At 39.8% G+C, this 18,787-nt stretch overlaps 2 protein-coding genes across 4 annotated transcripts in view; one reads left to right on the top strand and one right to left on the bottom strand.

Moving 5' to 3' along the window:
• LOC105383929 (neurogenic protein big brain) overlaps window positions 1–6,961 on the bottom strand; it is a 51,850-nt gene extending 44,889 nt beyond the window's left edge. Inside the window, exons 1-2 of the mRNA XM_048633360.1 lie at window positions 6,259–6,961; window positions 2,661–2,787 (exon numbers count right to left, since the gene is read on the bottom strand). Coding sequence (XP_048489317.1) covers window positions 2,661–2,787; window positions 6,259–6,589 — 458 coding nt within the window. The 5' untranslated portion in view covers window positions 6,590–6,961. The remainder of the gene's footprint in view (window positions 1–2,660; window positions 2,788–6,258) is intronic.
• Window positions 6,962–8,905: 1,944 nt separating this feature from the next.
• Window positions 8,906–18,308, top strand: LOC105390222 (cullin-4A). 3 transcript variants are annotated; one of them, XM_048633340.1, is made up of 15 exons: window positions 8,906–9,269; window positions 9,344–9,486; window positions 9,602–9,822; window positions 10,366–10,554; window positions 11,254–11,400; window positions 11,720–11,906; window positions 12,209–12,316; window positions 12,687–12,771; window positions 12,978–13,279; window positions 14,064–14,285; window positions 14,860–14,967; window positions 15,535–15,705; window positions 16,177–16,230; window positions 16,670–16,768; window positions 17,513–18,308. In XM_048633340.1, exons 1-15 carry the CDS (start codon window positions 9,041–9,043, stop codon window positions 17,606–17,608), a joined length of 2,361 nt encoding a protein of 786 aa, XP_048489297.1. In that variant the 5' UTR covers window positions 8,906–9,040; the 3' UTR covers window positions 17,609–18,308. The 3 variants fall into 3 exon arrangements, with proteins under 3 accessions (XP_048489297.1, XP_048489296.1, XP_048489295.1); XM_048633339.1 differs by having other exon boundaries at window positions 8,907–9,269; window positions 16,177–16,260; window positions 16,700–16,768; XM_048633338.1 differs by lacking the exon at window positions 16,670–16,768 and having other exon boundaries at window positions 8,907–9,269; window positions 16,177–16,329.
• The last annotated feature ends 479 nt before the right edge of the window (window positions 18,309–18,787 follow it).

Genomic DNA, 18,787 nt, shown 5'->3' with positions numbered 1-18,787 from the left:
ATTTCAAATCGCCATTTATGAAATTCAACCGATCCGCTACATACTTTGGCAACGAACGTGTCTCCCTAGGCAATACATTTTTCGAAGTACACGACACCAAAGAACAGTAACAGACACATTAATTGAATACCTGGACATTGCAATGCAAACCCATTAGACAAACAAAACTTCAATCTGAAAAGTAAAGTGAATTTAATAGCGATCCTGCCTCTGTGCAAAACAGCTGGCGCGGCGGTGAATGTAGGAAAAGCTTCTTTATTGGTGTGGGACTAAATGCTTTTTGCTCTAATTGATGGGTTTTGCAAGTTGGTGAGGTCAGGTTTGCAGCAGCTGGTCAGAGCATTTGCATCTACGTGATATAACCGCGAATAAGCTAGGGGCTACTCTATACTGACGAAAAAAAACAAAAGAGAGCTGTCGTGCAATCGGCTCGTTTAATATAACAGAGAGATACAGATCAAATATAAAGTCGTGACAGTAAATAATGCGATTTTGCAAAGAGATTTTTTTATCATTGTCAGTTATTTACCACTTATTTACTTACATTTACATACTTACCTACATTTTAAAAATTAAATACCGATCGACACTGGCGTTTTAACGGATTTGTCCTTAAATAAATATAATTAAATACGGTCTTTAACAATTCGTTAGGATCCACTTCCGTTTTCAAGACTTTATAATTTTACCGTATAGTCGTGGCTCGTGCAGCAGCGCTCTGAAACTTCGTTGTTGGTCATATAGAGTGACCCCCTGTTCCGATTTCTTCCTGCCAACCTGTTTCGGACGGTTTTTTCTCATCCGCCGCGCAACAAGCGTAATGAAACTCGTAAACTGTTTAATTAAGCTGTCGGCTTATCGTCTTAATAGATGGAGGTGTCCACTTTATTCGGACATAAAAAGTATGTCTTCTGCACAATTATTTCATTAGCTATTTGATCTGGCAGTTAATCCTCTATTTAGTAGAGTCTTCTACAACTTGGCCATTAATAGTTATCCAGTTGTAAAAGTTAGTGACTTAGTAACTACATAATATGATACTATCTGTAATGTATACGTTTTTCGGTCTTTGTTTTGTAGAGCGCAAACTATGTACCTAAGTACGTTATCCATATTATTATGATAATGCTTATATCATTATTAAATCAATGTTTAAGCCACTAGTGTTTACTTTTATACCGTCATGATTCCCGTCCCTACATGGCGACGTTGCTACTAACTCTGGTAGTACGTACCTAGACATCTCCACACACGAGCAGCTTCGCCCGGGAACGCCGCAGATCAATTAGCGCTAGCCATTGGTCCCTCAGGGCGGTCATTCTACCTTACGAAAAACAACGTTTCCGTGCGACCCACCAAGACCCTGTCTTAAATGTAGCAATTGCATAACAGCGATCGTTCGTTCGTTTTCTGGCAAGCTAAAGTAACCCTTCAGCGTCTGATCGACGACCTTGCCTTCCCGTCGTCACGACACTGAATGTGAACCGGAACTCTGTTGAATGCAATCTTGACCAGCAGTCATGTGACAATTGATACATTGTGTTCCCAGAATTGGAATGGCTTTGTAGTTGAACACTAGCTTGATGATATCTCGTGTGTGGTGAGTGGTGTGCCAAGTTGAAACCCGAAGTGCCAATTACGATGTAACCTATTCTATTTAGTCAATAAAGTGGTATTCTATTCTATTCTAACCTATTCCGCTGAAGGCTTTCAGTTTCCGATTGATTACCCGAGAAAATTGTACCAGGAGATGATAGATTTCTAGGAAACTTTCACATACATCACGTATTCAGGGAAGACAAAGTAACGATGAAATCATATAAAATCGCGTCGTCGTACGCTTTAGATGGTTGATAGGTTCTAAGAAAAGTTGAGCATAATGTTTATTTATTTATTTATTTATTTATTTATTAAGCTTACATATTAGTTGTAGTTTAACAATGAGTCCCACAAAACTGTTTGTATACAATTTGCCTGTGGGATCGGAGTCTCTTATACTAAACAAAATACTTTTTTATGTTTTAGGTATTGTTATACATATTGGCTTGGCTTAGGTTTGATATATTGGCTAGGATAAGAGCAGCTAGATGATTCTGTAATAAAATCATCTACGTACCTATTCACGGTGAAAACAAAATGTCTTTTTCGTAATGTACCAGTAATAAACCAGTTAAAAGATGTAAGTAAGTACTTCGCTAAAAGGGACACAGACTAATTAATTCACACAAGTAGTAACAATGGGAGATTTTCAACCATACACAAAAACCGATTATAGATGGCGCTAGCAAAACTCCATACTCAACAGCACTGCATATTATTTTTAGCCGCCATGGATTCCAGTCATTTCAGCCAATACAAAAACTCAATGGATGTGAATTCAACCATATGCAATAACTACCTGTTATATTATGCATAATATAAAGTGTTAACTAGTTTAAGACAGCTTTGTACCATTTATGACATCTTCCGTCCGCTCAGAAGAATGCAGCTCATTAAAAACGACAGGCTGGATGCCATCTATTGGTCGATTTTGGAACTTTTAAACGTCAAAAGAAAATCTCCCATTGCACACAAGTAGCAGCTGCTGATAGCGGACTCAACATACCATACAATTTTCATCGCGGGACAATCCCTAAAAGCTCCTTACATAAAGCACTTACCCATAAATGGCGGCAGCGCCGGCGATGGCGCCCCCGCACTGGGCCGCGATGTACAGAGCAGCCCGCAGCGGAGACACCTTGCGCCGCACGCACAGCGCCGCGGACACCGCCGGGTTTATATGCGCTCCTGGTAGGAAGAAGACATATAAGCATTAAAACTATGAATTTCAGAAACGAGTACTTTATATAGGCACACCGGGAAAAAGTCTTTGGAAGTCTTTGTTAAGCCCTCGATTACCAGCTGATCTGATGATGATGATAAATTGAATGCTGAAGGTAAATAGAACGGATGGGTGCACCTAGGGTGCTCTTAAGGTCTTAAGGTGTAAACGACAGTGATTGAATTTCACAAGATAATTGAGATTTTACAATAATTATTTATACTTAAGATATTTAATCCTCAACAAAATGTGGAGTCGACGAACTCACGCCCTTGCGGCTGATTGAGTCAATTAGAAATGTTGTCGCTGTAATCCTCTAATTTAACTTGTTAAAAATTATGTTCACGTAACACATAATTCACGTTGACAAGCTAATCCACTTTGCATAACTGTTTAATCTCAATTTTCGTAGCTTTAATGTTTTAATTAGGTAATACTACGCCCCTTACGAGATTGATTATGTAGCTTTTATATGTTAGGTCAGTGATTATATTCATGTCTGTTATAGGCAAGCCATGATTATAATAATAGGTACTGGTACCCTTTAAGAACTGGTTCTGGCAGAATTATCAGCGCTATATATATATACACACTTATATATGTAGCACATGCTGAGTCTGAACCATTTCGCTATCACTGTGCACGACATGGAGATTGGCAACCATAAAATATTGTTTATTTATTTAATGTATAAGCTGTGTACCTACCTAATTTGTATTGTTATTTGATTTTCCATGTTGTGTATTCTTGAAGGCGAATAAACTATTTCTTTCTTTCTTTCTTTACTTTAGTTTAGAAAATACCATCCCATTTTTAGCAAGCACCAAAAGTTTCATTATTATAATTTTGAGACTGCTTTTTAAAGCTGTCTACTCGTATTAGAACCCCAGACTGCAGCAAACTGCATTTAAATCTGTCCGTTTCAAAATGATATTTACAGCGGCGGCGGTAAGTTTTCAGACGAAAGGTCAGCGAGGCTATAAATGTAATATGGCATAATTTATGCATCGATTCACACTCCAGTACACAATCATTATCGGGAGCCAGTCGACCAAGCCACTGATCATAACGTAGCTAGCATAATGGTAGCATCAGGGCACGTGTCGACTATTATCAGCCAGCTGCTGACAGTTTTTTTTGTTAAGGTTTTTGTTACTGCTAAGCAAAGGCTTAACTTTCTTCACCTTTCTTCCTACATCACCTATCAAGGTAGTCCCACCATCACCGTCTAGTCTAGACCTATATTAGTTACCTTCGATTATTCGAAGTATATTACCTATAACCCTCATCAGTATGACGGCCTGTCTTTACATCTGACAGGTTTATTAAGAAAATGTATTGTAGTTACTGAAACGGGCCATTGATAGATATACTTAACTGTAACTTGTGGGAGAGTTATTACTTGGAGGATAGTTATATCTATAATATAGGCTTGTTTACGCTATCTGTACAACTAACGCTAGACTGTCACTGTGCTCATAAGCTCAGCTCAGCTTGGTTATTGGCTGCCCTAAATGATCATTGCACTAAATGGCCTACATTATCCCTGATAATTACCACCATAGGGCAGTTAATTGGAACTTACAGCTGTAGCTTATCAGAACAACATCTTTCTTTATTTTATTACCTACTTAATTATGTGTAAGTATTCACCTGTTTTATTTCAAAATACTTAGTAATTTATATTTCTAGATAGGTACTAAGTTAGCGTAGATACTGAACATAATTTAAGATATCGGCGAACCCTACTAGCAGTTCTAAAATGACCTCTTTAACAAAAGCTCTAGTGGTCAAAGATAAATTCGGTCAAACAATACAGTTATGTTTAGTTCTCCATTAGAGGAAATTAGCGCGGCACTAAGCCTAGCGAGCGAGGGCCAGAATTAACCGTGCATTTTGAATTAGGTTCCAATTGTGGAGCTCGGTGCCGAATTGTCAGATGAATGTATGATATAATTTAAAGTGTTATTGTCCGCGAGTTTTTCAGTCCATAAATAATTGGACGTCATAAAGTTTATGGGCAAGGGGCGGAAGGGTAAGCAAGGGTGCGATGACACGCGGTCGACCGCGGGCAAGGGGCTGTTGTTATTGTGAAAAAATTGGGATATAAAGGGCACTTTCTGTGAACATCTTTTGATATTATTTATGATTATGTTTTGGGTTTCCACCGACTACTTACTTTTACCTAAGTATATATATAAAGATAGGTGCTTACCTTAACTACTATTAGTTAATAGATTGTGTAACAGAACATGGTAGAGTTTCTCAATCATATGTTTATTTCTGCATTAAATATAAATAACAACTTACTAAGTTTTATTTGAAATTAAAAAATGTGTAACTCAGTGTGTGTAAGTAGGACTGTAAAAGTCTGTAAGTATATTTTTATCAAAATAATATCAAAAACAATCCCTTTGCTCCAAACTTTAATGTCTTTCGAATGGACGTCATTACAGGCAATTTCCTGAAGGGATTTCAAAATCTTTGAAACAAAAAACTGCTGAGGAGAAAAAATGTCGGAGCTCAACTGATGAGGCACAACCCTCGTTAAAAAAAAGGTAGATAATTGTGAACATCTGCACGCTACGATCTACCCCGTAACTCAGCCGCCGGCACCGTTATCAAATGGAAATAAATTACGAAATGATATCCATATAGGCGACTATTATACATGGATGCCCACTTGATTTTGCCTGCGAGGCACAAGCTGAAGCAACATCTTTTCTTTAGTTCATTGGGTTGGGTGGGTTGTAGGTACCTAAGATTGTGTTTTGAAACAAAGCGGCAAAACAAACGACATTCGTCACGAATGTACCCATAATAATTTCTATCGTATTTTTAGGATTCACTCTACCACAATTATATCAAATATTATAATTCGTGTAAGTAGATTCATATACATAGTTTGCTTCAACGCAACTAGGCAGCTCCGGGGTGCACCTTGCGGGTAAAAAAACTCGGAATAAGGTATTCCTCGCCGCAGGTAATACACGTGCACGGGACAGATGCGGAATGCTTTTGTTTTTTTTTCGCGCAACCTCCTTGTTGAAAGCTTTAACCAAGCTGAATTTACAGTGTACGATGATCTTTATCTGGTGAATTTCTGCAACTGAATTTAATATGCTTAGCTAGATATACCTAATACCTATGTGGCTAGCTATCGCTCGTACGTAGGTCGGAATATAGGTAGGTATATTTTATAAATTTACTATGGGTTGGTTTTGATTCAAGATTTATAGTAGATGTCAAAAGCGATTCCGTCTACGAAAGCTGGCCAAAGTTTGATGCAAACAAGATGCTGGATGGATGTGATACGAAGTCACATCCATCCAGCTGACTGCTGTCTTGGACTTAGAAGAACCAGCTGTGGACTGTGCCTGCTGACTACGGCGTACAAATGATGGTATGATTTAGACATTTCAGGACCGTAATCTTACCAGAAATATTGACGAAGCATAGCGTGAGTGTGGCAATAGCGCATCCCGAGGCCAGCGCGGTGGCCAGCAGCACGGCCGAGGCGGAGGCGCCCACGCCCGCGCCGCCCGCCGCGCCGCACACTATGAACACGTAGAGGAAGGACGCCGCGCACTCCGCCACCACCGCCTTCCACAGCCCCAGCGACCGCAGCTCCAGCCGCGCCGGCACCCGCCCGCACGCCCCCGTCTCACCCCCGCGCCCGTCCCGACGCATACACTCCAACTTCTCAAACAACGTCACGATGTGCTGCTCTAAATTATCATCCGCCATGGCAAAAACTTGCTCACCCATTTTTACAAAAAAAAAATTTTGGAACACAACCCGAATTTTTAAACAAAAAAAAACAAAAGTTTATTTTTAATTACGCGCGGATGAAAATCGCGGCAACCGGAAGCCGCGTAACTCCCACGCGACGGAGCCTTGTCGAGAGGCGAGCGATCGGACCGCTCCGAGACGATTGAATGGAGAGCGGGCTCCGGGAGTGAATGGGCGGGGGCGGAGCGCACTTGTTACACCCCCGGCCCTACGCTGCACGCGGCGAGGGTGTAATCAAATACAACTTGCTCATGCCCTGCACGACAATAGCACTTGATTAAAAAATCTAATTTATGTTATCTGCTTAACAGCCGGTGCAATGGTTGCGATTCGCGCATCGTGCTTTGAAAGTGATTTCTGGGATGAAACTTGCTCTCATACTAGTTAACTAGTCCAATAAAATAAAATAGTGAACCAGTTAGCCTGCTACCTACGTTACTACTTAGTTCTCTATGTATCTTATTATAAGATGTTATTGTTACAATGACGACATCGAAGACGTGGATTTAAGGCAGATTAGGGTAACAACATAACTCTGGTATCTCTGGATGAAGAGGAAATGGACATTTATTTATTTATTTAATAACTTAAAACCTATGATTACAGCTACTCGAAATGATTGCAGAGCTTCTAAAAGCTGGGCATAAGTATACACACCACGAGCAGCTCTAGAGGCTTTTAGGTGCTATTTTTCAATCTGGTAAGTGTATGGAAAAGAAACACGTAGGTAGGTAGGTAGGTAGGTAACTGGATGGACCATAAATTAAAATAGTCCCTCCGGAAATAGATATTATACTTAAATACAAGCAAGTTTTCTGAACGGTCACCAGCAGGAATCTACATTCTACATACATATAACTAATATGTATTCCGAAAGGGTGTTCTTATCGTGTCAGAAATAAATTATACATGGGCTTAACTATACATAAAAAGGGCGTATCACCATGGTGAAAGGACTGCCCACGATCCACGGTCGTGCACCACAAAAGGATTCGAAAAGGTTATAAAGTAATTACCGACTTCTTAAAATCTGCAAGCTGAAGTAACAGTGGCCAGTCATCTACTACTCTACTACTAGGTACTATCTGTATATTATGTGGATATTGCCGATGAACTGATAGGTAGGGTAACGTAACGTACCTAGGGACATTTTCGACTACCCCAACTTTGAATGAAGCTATCGCAGCGTACAACTAAGATATTAATGTGAAATTTTCTTTATTCGGTAGGATATATAATCTATTATCACTAGTATTTGTGCTAAAGCTTTAGTGTGGCCAGATTTTATTAAATTAAGATAAAAGTAAAAATGCTTGTTTTGACCTAAGGTACGTTACACGTTTTTACCTTGGGACACTGTTTCCTATAGCTTTGTACTATGGAAAATGCAAACTTCTAAATAACGCCTTATATCTCTGTTCTTATTGATTAACTGCATCTCTATTCTATCTAGTTTCACTCTGGCACTAATAAGAGCAGAGATATAAGGCGTTATTTAGATGTTTGCATTTTCCATAGTACAAAGCCATAGGAAACAGTGTCCCAAGGTACAAATTTAATCGTGTCCCAAGGTACAAAAAAGCAATATTTAACCAAAATTTAAATATCTTTATTATTAATTAATAGGAATCTTTCAGATAATTGCCATGTCATAAAATTAAATAACTGAAAAGTTATACGTGACATCCATGTCTTTATTTTGAGCATGCCTCAATGAGATAAAGCAACACAAAAAACTATACAAAAGCTACTTTTGACTCCAAAAAACTTCATATTGTCTTCACCACACACTCGATGCTGGTATGATCACGAGACTCACTAGTTTTGCCAAGCGAGTAAAATACTATGCCTAGGGTAGAATTTTAATGTGTTTATTTAGCCGGTTTTTAAAATACAATCAATGTCCCGAGGTACAAGCGTCCCAAGGTACGTTACGTTACCCTAACTGTTGGAGTAGAGGAGAACCACAAAGTTACTAAAATAAGTTTATTTATGAGGAGACCCAACAGCCTGGCAATCTGGAATCTGGAAAATAGATTAGAAAACGGAAATGAAAACAAAACAGCCTGTCTAATAAATGTAGAAAACGGAAATGGATATTATGTTTTCATTTTTGCCGCTTCGAAACTTTTTGTAGTGTGACCAGACAAAAAAATGATTTGCCTTATTATGCCCTTTTGCCTTTTGCACACGTTGGCACTGAAGTACGTTTCAAAATCAATGAACGAATAAACGTCAGCGAACATTTGACGTTTTTGACATTTTGACAGTTGCACACAGCGCCCTCTATCGTAATTTTGCGAAAATTTATTGTAATGGTGGTTTTTGTAAACGATTAGCGAAATAGCCTGTATTTTTATTTGTTTATAATTGATTAGCATTTTTACGTATTAATTCGTGTCGGGGCTGCGGCCGTATCATGCTTACATGTCTGAATTAGCAAAGACGCCTGTTTTAGCCGAAGAAGGCTCAAATCAGTGTAGAAAACGTTCTTTACCCAACAGTGAACAGTGTAGCAAAAGAATAAAATCGGACGATATGAATGTCAATGAGAAGAAATCAAACTTTTCTAAAACTAGAACAATAAAGTTAACATCGTCATCGATGAACAAACCAGGAGCTACAACAAAAAAGCTAATTATAAAGAATTTCAAAAGTGCGTAAACATTTTGTTGATGATATTTTTTTATAACCTAAGTTTTTTTTTCTAAACGTTGTTTATATCCGCAGGCACACCGAACCTTCCAGAGAACTATCAGGAAACGACATGGAGCAAGTTAAAGGAAGCCGTGATCGCCATCCAGACCTCAAAGGCTATAGATTATTCTCTAGAGGAGTTATACCAGGCAGTTGAGAATATGTGCAGCCACAAGGTAAAATCTCACGGAACAAAATCACGCTATATCCAATGGGCCTAAGCTCTCATTTAAATACAATAATCCTAAAATATGTTTAATTTCATTTTAATGTAATTTTTAATATCCGTAGATGGCCTCGCAACTGTATGTGAATTTAACAAACCTGGTAGAAGCTCATGTGAAGGCCAACATCGAGCAGTTCCTGTCGGAGAGCATGGACCGGCAGGTGTTCCTCAAGCGCATGGACGACTGCTGGCGAGCGCACTGCCGACAGATGATCATGATACGCAGCATCTTCCTCTACCTCGATAGAACCTACGTCTTGCAAAATCCTAGCATACACTCTATTTGGTAAGTAAACCAAGACTGAGCTGGACGCAGGAGAGAGTAGTTGCTGAGGACAGAATGCAGTGGCGCTTGTAAAGGCCCTCTGTACCACTAGGGTACCTTAGGACAGCAACATCAACAAACCTTTGCTTTGCTTTGTTTTGCTTCACCTTTAAAAGTTTTCCGTTCAGTAGTTTTTGTGTGCAAATGTAAGAAACATCCATCCATACTTACAAACTTTTGCATTGATGATGAGAAAAATGTACTTGTTTAACCTTCACACCATTTGTCTAAAGGCTGGGCCATAATAAGAAACATAAGGAAAGTGCAAGAGATATTTAATTATTTAGCCATTGTCACCTTTTACTAGCCTGCTGGAAATTAAAATCCTTGAGCCATGATTAATAAAACATAAGAAAAGCACAGAGATATTAAATTTAAATGAAGTGTTTATCCATTGTTAACTTGGACAAGCCTAACATAATTAATAAACATAGCTAAAATAGCTAAAAAAAAATATTATTAAAAGTTTTAGTCCTAAATGCTAATCCAATTTCAATCTTCCAGGGACATGGGTCTAGATTTGTTCCGGCATCACATAGCAATGAACACACTGGTGCAGACGCGCACGGTGGACGGTCTGCTGGTCATCATCGAGCGGGAGCGCGGGGGCGATGCCGTTGACCGCTCCCTGCTCAAGAGTCTTCTGAGGATGCTCTCTGACTTGCAGATCTATCAGGAGGCTTTTGAACACAAGTATGATTTGATTTTTCTCTGCTTATGAGGTAGATGGTATAAATATAAACATACGGGCAAGAAATAATATTAATCATTTTCTTTTTGGAATATGTCTGGATTTGGTTACAATAACAATAGATTCATGAAATTCTTGGCTTCTTGGCTGAAATTCTTTAACAGAATATGATAATATTATCAAGGAATGACTAATGCATTATATTAATGTAGACCTGTTTTCAGTATTTTAGTGTAACAATAGAGCATTGTTTAAATATTATTCTATGAATAGAGTGAAAGTGTTTAACTTACTGTTCCGAAGCATTCATAATTATAATGAAAGTAGAGATTAATGCATACTGCAACATTAGCTACTTTCTATCTTGCAAGAAACTGCACTGAAATCTTGAAAGAGTTTTATAGAAATAACTCTTAATTCCATTAAACTTAAACGAGTTTGATGTGTATTATTTATCAATGTTATCAAAATGATATAATGTAATAAAATAACATATCTTTAGCTCTTCTAGCCATCATTGCTACATTATTAAAAATATAAAACCTGGTCTTGCCTACAAAGCAATCACAAACAATCCAAACAACTGCTTATGGTATATCAAGACTCTTACCAAGGTAAACCTGAAAAAAAGTAGCCACTACTGCTGTGAGTTTAACTCAACAGTCTCTATCTCCCTCTAACACCACCCCCTCTCCCTACAGATTCCTGCAAGCCACAGAGCGTCTCTACGCGGCGGAGGGGCAGCGGCTGATGCGCGAGCTGGCCGTGCCCGAGTACCTGGCGCACGTGGAGAAGAGACTGCGCGAGGAGAATGAGAGGCTGCTGCATTATCTGGACCCTTCCACCAAGTAGGTTTAGCGGCTTTTGTGTCTTGAGACTTGTGAGTGATTGAGAGACTGGCATGACTGGACCCTGCCATTCAATTATGTTTATAGTGGATATATATGTGTAAAGTGAGTATATGTGAGTCAGAATAACGTTAGTCACTGACTGCCCAGCAGGACGTATACAAACAAACCCCACCCTGTACAACTTACACATATCCACGAAACAATACAAAAATATTAAAAATCTACGCTAAAACCCATATTTTTTTGCAGATAGCTAGTCTGCATAACAATATAAAACTATCAAAATCACCTCCCTAAACTCCATATCCTCTTCCAGATGGCAGCTAGTCCACACAGTAGAGCGGCAGCTGCTAAGCGAGCACCTGGCGGGCATCCTCAGCAAGGGACTGGAGTCACTGATGGACGGACCTCGGCTGGCTGACCTGACTACACTGTATAACTTGTTCAGTAGGGTCAAGGATGGCCTTAATGAGCTGTGCAGCCATTATAACGCTTATATTAAGGTTTGTGTTGTGTTTGTCATCTAAAGTGTGACAAAGAAGATATTTTTGTCCTTTGAACAGATTATTGACTAAAACCTATGACATGAATATTGGCGTACAGAGATTTATCACTCATGTATTAGATTCTTTTACCTACTGGAGTGTAGTTGCTTTAAGCTGTTTTCCGTAGCCTGGACCATTGCCCACCACTCTATTCTCTATTTCCTCACGATATTTTCCTTGATTACAGCTTTATCCAGTTTCATTACTTTACCTCTCAACTACAGCTCTTAACCATTGTCCCCCCACATTGCCTCTTGCAGAAGAAGGGTCGCACGATAGTGATCGAGCCGGAGCGCGACAAGACGATGGTGGCCGAGCTGCTGGAGTTCAAGGAGCAGCTGGACCACATCGTCACCACCTGCTTCCAGGTAACCTAACATATTTTAATTAATTCACTTTATGACATTACCAATTTACCATAATTCATAGTGAATTGATCAGTATGTAGTATGATGGGTACAATGCAAGGGAAAGGTCACTATACATTCGTTGAGCCGTCATTATAAAACGGATAGTCATAACGTACTACGACGGATTACATGATCCGGCTGCGACATGTATTTTCTTTATAGTCTGGTGATGACTTTTTTAAAAACTTCTTAAAAGTCGAATATCTTGAAACAGGTCACCTTTAGACCAGGGCATCTCATGGTCAAAATAGTTTGTACCTACCCCTACTATCACCCTCTGAAAATTATCCGGTCTACTTACCAATAACCTGTATATTTATTTTTACAGAGAAATGACAAGTTCCTGTACAGTATGAGGGAGGCCTTCGAACACTTCATCAACCAGAGACAGAACAAACCCGCTGAGCTTATTGGTACGATTATGTTCATTTTTACACCATATATATTAATAAATCATTAAATTCATTAAATTATTTCTATAACCAATTGTTACCTCTCTAAGCTCCCAGCTATCCCCACCACATACTATACTCTACCTGTTACCACTTACGGCTCGACAAAAATATACCCCAAAATATTGCAATACAACGAAAGTGTAACCAAAATACTCTTTTTACAGCCAAATTCGTAGACGTGAAACTGCGCGCAGGCAACAAAGAAGCAACGGAAGAGGAGCTAGAGCGCCTTCTAGACAAAATAATGGTTCTCTTCCGATTCATCCACGGAAAGGACGTTTTTGAAGCATTCTACAAGAAGGATCTGGCAAAGAGGTTGCTGGTTGGCAAGTCGGCCTCCGTGGATGCAGAGAAGTCAATGTTGAGTAAATTGAAGCAAGAGTGTGGCGGTGGCTTTACGTGTAAGCTAGAGGGCATGTTTAAAGATATGGAGTTGTCGAAGGATATCAATATTACGTATAAGCAGGTGAGTGTTTTTGCGATAATTATGTAGTTTTGTCTTTGAGAAAGTTAGTTAGTGTAGTTAGTTGTAGATTGAAATAGAAATAGAAATATCTTTATTCATTTACAAACATCGGTAGTAGTATACAACGTCAATTTTAAAGTAGGTACAACTATAATAGTGTGAGCATAAATGTTAACCTAACACAATACACATCGAAAACCAAACTAGGTAAACCCTGTATTATGGCTTTCGACGCCACCCTACGGACATCTTAAGCACACACTTAGAAAGTAGGTATTTATTTTATCATAGGTAAGGAAAGCAGTATCTAAATAACTAACTTAATTAGGTACTTACTTACATAAAGTTATCAACACGTAAAGTTAAGCAATACAATTTAACGGTTAAATATAGGTAGGTACAATCACCAGAATAGGTAAATAGGTATACTAATCATTTAATCACCCTCCTGCATGCCCTACGCTATTAATCGGTCGTAGTACGAGTCTCCTAAATCGATTTTATATACTACCAAATTACAATATTACATATTGGTTCTATGATGCCTTGACGCGGTTCCGTGATAGGTTTCCAGATTATTGACTAGTGCTCGTGATAGCCTTTGTTCCTTTTATATCTAAGGAATTGTCACCGTGTTAAAACGATTAGCCAGTTAGATTAGCGTCTGACGCTGACAGCTCATGGTCCTCCTGACGTATACAAATAAAGTTATTGATGTTGACGTCACTTAGTAAAGCTCCTTTCTTACACCGCAACAATCTAACACCCATTCTCTCCCTACCAGCACCTGCTAGCCTCCGGCGAGTCGTCCAACCTCGAGCTGTCAGTCTACATATTAACCGCGGGGTTCTGGCCGACGTACGGCGCGGGCGCGGCGCGGCTGCCGGCCGAGCTGACGCGGCATCAGGAGCACTTCTCCAAGTTCTACCTGGCCAAGCATAGTGGACGGAAGCTGCAGTGGCAGCCGACGCTCGGGCATACCGTGTTGAGGGCTGGGTTTCCGCAGGTTAGTAAGCTAAAAAACCTCCGACCATTTATAAAATATAGCTAAAAACACTCGGGGCTATGCCTATAAAGAACAAATCTAAATTTTGTTCAGCCGATTGGGAGCTACGGTACTACAGACAGGCAGGTAAACATATAACACACCTCTTTGTCGTCGGGGGTTAATAATCCGTGCAGTAAACCAGGAGCACTTCTCCAAGTTCTACCTGGCCAAGCACAGCGGGCGCAAGCTGCAGTGGCAGCCGACGCTCGGGCATACGGAGTTGATAGCTGGGTTCCCGCAGGTATTTATAGTTAATAATACGTACACTAGTTAAAGTTTTGAGTGTATTAAGACAAAAAGGTTTATAACGGCAGTTTTAGGGTGATGGAGATGACCGATTTTTCGGTAACGTTTGAAAGTAACGAACAATCTATTGAAAAGTGAACAAAATTAATGCGTTAATTTTTACAATTTCTTATGGCGCCGAAATAGTGGTCAATATAAATTCGCGTTTAATCGCCACGACTCGGATTGTGTAAAAACTAACACTTCGCATGCAGTTGGTCTAATCCATTATTATTTTCGTCCCCAGGGTAACAAGGAGCTGCAGGTGTCGCTGTTCCAGGGGCTGGTGCTGCTGCTGTTCAACGACGCCGACTCGCTCAGCTACGAGGAGATCAAGACTGCCACTAACATTGAGGTAAACTCATACCCGCCTGCCAAGCGAGAAGGTTGTGGCAAGAAATGTTTAGGGTTTGAGGAGTGTGTGTTGTATTGTTCTGGTGCTTACAGGTGCAGTGGGTTTTAGGAAAGAGTTAATGATCTGACGTTGTTGGTACGGGTTGCCTGTCAAAGACGTAAAAGAAGAATATCAAACCAATGGCATTGGTCTTCATGTATTCGCGTAATCCCGCAACTCCAAAGGGGTCTTAAAATGCCTTCTACGAATAGTTTATGTTATTGGAAAAATGAACGTTGTAACGTAACCTGGGGGTTTGCAGTCGTGAGCATAATGGTTATGCTTGCAAACCGTTCAGTCAACTTTTAAGTAATTTAATAAGATCCTTTTCGTACATTGTCGCCTACATAAGGCACACCTAATAATCATCATCATCATCACGACCCATCACGTCCCCACTGCTGAGACACGGGTTTCCTTCCAATGAAGGAAGGGTTTTAGGCCTAGTCCACCACGCTGGCCTAGTGCGGGTTGGTGGATGAGTTAGGCCTAGTAATAACACCTAATAAATATTACCACCCCCCCCAGGACGGTGAACTCAGGCGCACACTACAATCCCTGGCGTGTGGCAAAGCTCGCGTGCTCACCAAGACGCCTAAAGGACGAGAGGTGGACGCCGCCGACCAGTTCAACTTCAACGCCGAGTTTACGAACAAGCTGTTCCGGATCAAGATTAACCAGATACAGATGAAGGAGACGGTAGGAAGCTTTCTATAGGGTGTTTAAAAGACGAATTGTAACTGTTGTAAGAATGGTTTGATCTAGTAGTGATGGTAATTTCACCAACGAATGCTCTATAGGTTATCTATATACATTCTACATTTAAAATTACATAATATGTTTGATTTAATTGTGATACATATTACGTCATGACGGCGTCATATTTGGTTAGTCACATGACTTTAACATAAGAAAATTATTTTTTCCAAGAATTTCTAAAAGTTTTATTGTTGCAGTGATTCCTTTCATTTCGAGTTTAGTCGCCCTCTCTCTGCCTAAAATGCCATATTTAGATTTGTTTTAAAAAATGGCAGATCGGTATACTACAGAGATATACCCCTGTCAGTAGTAATGTCACTGTAAGAGGGGTCAGGTTTCTGTACATAAGACCTTATTCGCAAATAAGTTATGAACGCATAGTATATGATCGTTTACCATTTCACCACACAGAGCGAAGAACAGAAGGCGACGGAAGAGCGCGTGTTCCAAGACCGGCAGTACCAGATCGACGCCGCCATCGTGCGCGTCATGAAGATGCGCAAGCAGCTGTCGCACAACCTGCTCATATCGGAGCTTTATAACCAGCTCAAGTTTCCTGTCAAGGTGAGGGTAGAATACTAGGCTAGTATTGGGTTCTAGGGTAGTTTTGTAGGAGTTGTCTAACAGAAAGTCAAAAAGTAGCGTGTCCAAAGTGTTTATATCACGTCGGGGTCACCAATGTAGGAGTTGTCTATCATGTAGTCATCATATGTATGTTCAGTAGTGTTGTGGAACCCACCCAGTGGAGCAGCGTGGTGGTAAATGGTCTCAGCTTAGGAAGGCAGTTTAGATCTTAAAGGGATATGCGCAACGGTTCCAACGGAGCTAGATGCAGGTACTAGTACCCCCACAGAGAATAGAAAGCAATGCACATCACAGAGTAGCAGGAGACCGGCAGTACCAGATCGACGCGGCCATCGTGCGCGTCATGAAGATGCGCAAGCAGCTGTCGCACAACCTGCTCATATCTGAGCTTTATAACCAACTCAAGTTCCCCGTCAAGGTGAGGTTCACAAACACTTACTTACTTACTCCGCTGGCTCAGCGACCCGAAGTGGATCTTGGCCTCAGAAACAAGAAGTCGCCACTGGTCTCTATCCTGCGCAGTCGCTCTGCAGTCGCCTGTCTGTAGCTGGCACCTGCGTCAAAATACAATATAAGTAGTGTTTAGTACCTGTCCTAAACACTGCTTATATTTTATTTTGGAGTAGTCTTACGGGGAAGGAAAACATCGTGAGGAAACCTAATCTACATAATGTGAAACCATCTAGTGGACCAGCGTGGTGAAGGCAGTTTAGATCGTAAAGGGATATGCGCAACAGTTCCAGCGGAGCCAGATTCAGGTACTACAGGTAGCCCACAGAGAATAGAAAGCAATGCACATCACAGAGTAGTAGGAAACCAGCAGTACCAGATCGACGCGGCCATCGTGCGCGTCATGAAGATGCGCAAGCAGCTGTCGCACAACCTGCTCATATCGGAGCTTTATAACCAACTCAAGTTCCCCGTCAAGGTGAGGTTCACAAACACTTACGCATATGTAAAGCCCCGCCACCATTTTCATACTGTTTCTTTATCTGGGCGTGTTATAATGTCCGTTTGTATGCGTCATCAAATACAAGAGAAAGTCTTGTGAACTTTAAAAAAACTTTTTGGCCCCCACGTTAGAAGCCTTTTTCCAAGTATTATGTACCTACCTAACTTCAGATTACATGAGGAACTAATGAATCTCCATCCTTATTTCCAGCCGGCAGACCTGAAGAAACGCATAGAATCGCTCATCGACCGCGACTACATGGAACGTGATAAGGACAACCCCAACCAATACAACTACGTCGCGTAGTCCACCCGACACTCACACCTCCTTGCTCACAGAGAATGCGACCGGCCAGTACGAACGTATGCAAATTTTTTTAAACAAAGGCTTATTCTGAGATTCCATAGACAATATAACTTTTTAAAATTTTCAGCCAGCTAGCACATAATAATAAGGCCAAACTGTAAACCTAAGGACGAAATTGCATACTTTTTCGTAACTGGGTCAGATAAGTTGGTGGTACCGTAGTATTTGTATAACGATGTAGACGGTTAAAATAATAATGATTTTATGTGTTTGCCGTGGATCAGTCTGTTGGCAATTATTTCTTCGGAATTCTGTGATTGATCAATAATTAAAATGCAATACTAGAACGGAGCCAGTTATGATGAATATCAATGAAGTGGCAATGGACAGAAGATAACTTTTCGCTATAATTAATTCCTAAGAATAATAATTACACTAGATAGCGTGTGATATTAGAAAAACGATCAGCGACCCTCGCTTTATGTTTCTTTTCACTTTCTGTGTTAATAATTTGTATAAAGTTGTTCCCAAGATTACGGAATTCATATGAAACCCGCGATTTTTTCTATTGCATTAAATAAGTATTGTGCAATAGGTACATAACAATGTTTCCCGGTTGTGTTGTTTTATTTATATTATGAAATAGAGTCGTCAGTTTAATTTTGGAGGGATCACTAATTAAAGACTATTTATAATTTTACACGTGGTTTTATTTCGTGTCTAAGGGCGTCTTGCACAACGAAGTTAAATAAAATTAAATAGTTTGTCTCTTGCTCCGACAGTATAATGTCAGAGCAAGAGGTCATAGATTTAATTTTATTTAACTTTGTTGTGCAAGACGCCCAAGACTAATTGTACAATAATTTAATTGTAGTAAACTTAACACTATTAAAAAATATAACAGAATTTGATATTACACTAAATGAGCAGCTCATACTAATAACAGATATGGAGATTGTGAACCTCATTCACCAGATATAAGCACCATACAATATTTACACAATACTTAACAACCCTATTTCCTGAATCAAATGATATCATACAACTTCAAAGACCAAGTGGCAGTAGGAATTGTAAATGGTTTTCATATTTCTACAATATTGTGATAGATCATTTAAGCAATACCATAAAAGCAGTAAAGGTGCAGAATTTTAATATTGCTCTTTGACAATAAATATA

Source organism: Plutella xylostella, chromosome 5, assembly GCF_932276165.1.
Source record: "Plutella xylostella chromosome 5, ilPluXylo3.1, whole genome shotgun sequence".
Classification (NCBI taxonomy): Eukaryota; Metazoa; Arthropoda; class Insecta; order Lepidoptera; family Plutellidae; genus Plutella; species Plutella xylostella.
Note: the sequence above shows the minus strand (reverse complement) of the source record. Positions and strands in the feature narration are given on the sequence as shown.

Bases quoted from the DNA above. Each gene is read 5' to 3' on its own strand.
- LOC105390222 (XM_048633340.1), top strand. From the start codon at position 9,041: ATGTCTGAATTAGCAAAGACGCCTGTTTTAGCCGAAGAAGGCTCAAAT. The intron at 10,555-11,253 runs GTATGATTTGAT...CTCTCCCTACAG, and splicing joins CAGGAGGCTTTTGAACACAA to ATTCCTGCAAGCCACAGAGC. The intron at 12,317-12,686 runs GTAACCTAACAT...TTATTTTTACAG, and splicing joins TCGTCACCACCTGCTTCCAG to AGAAATGACAAGTTCCTGTA.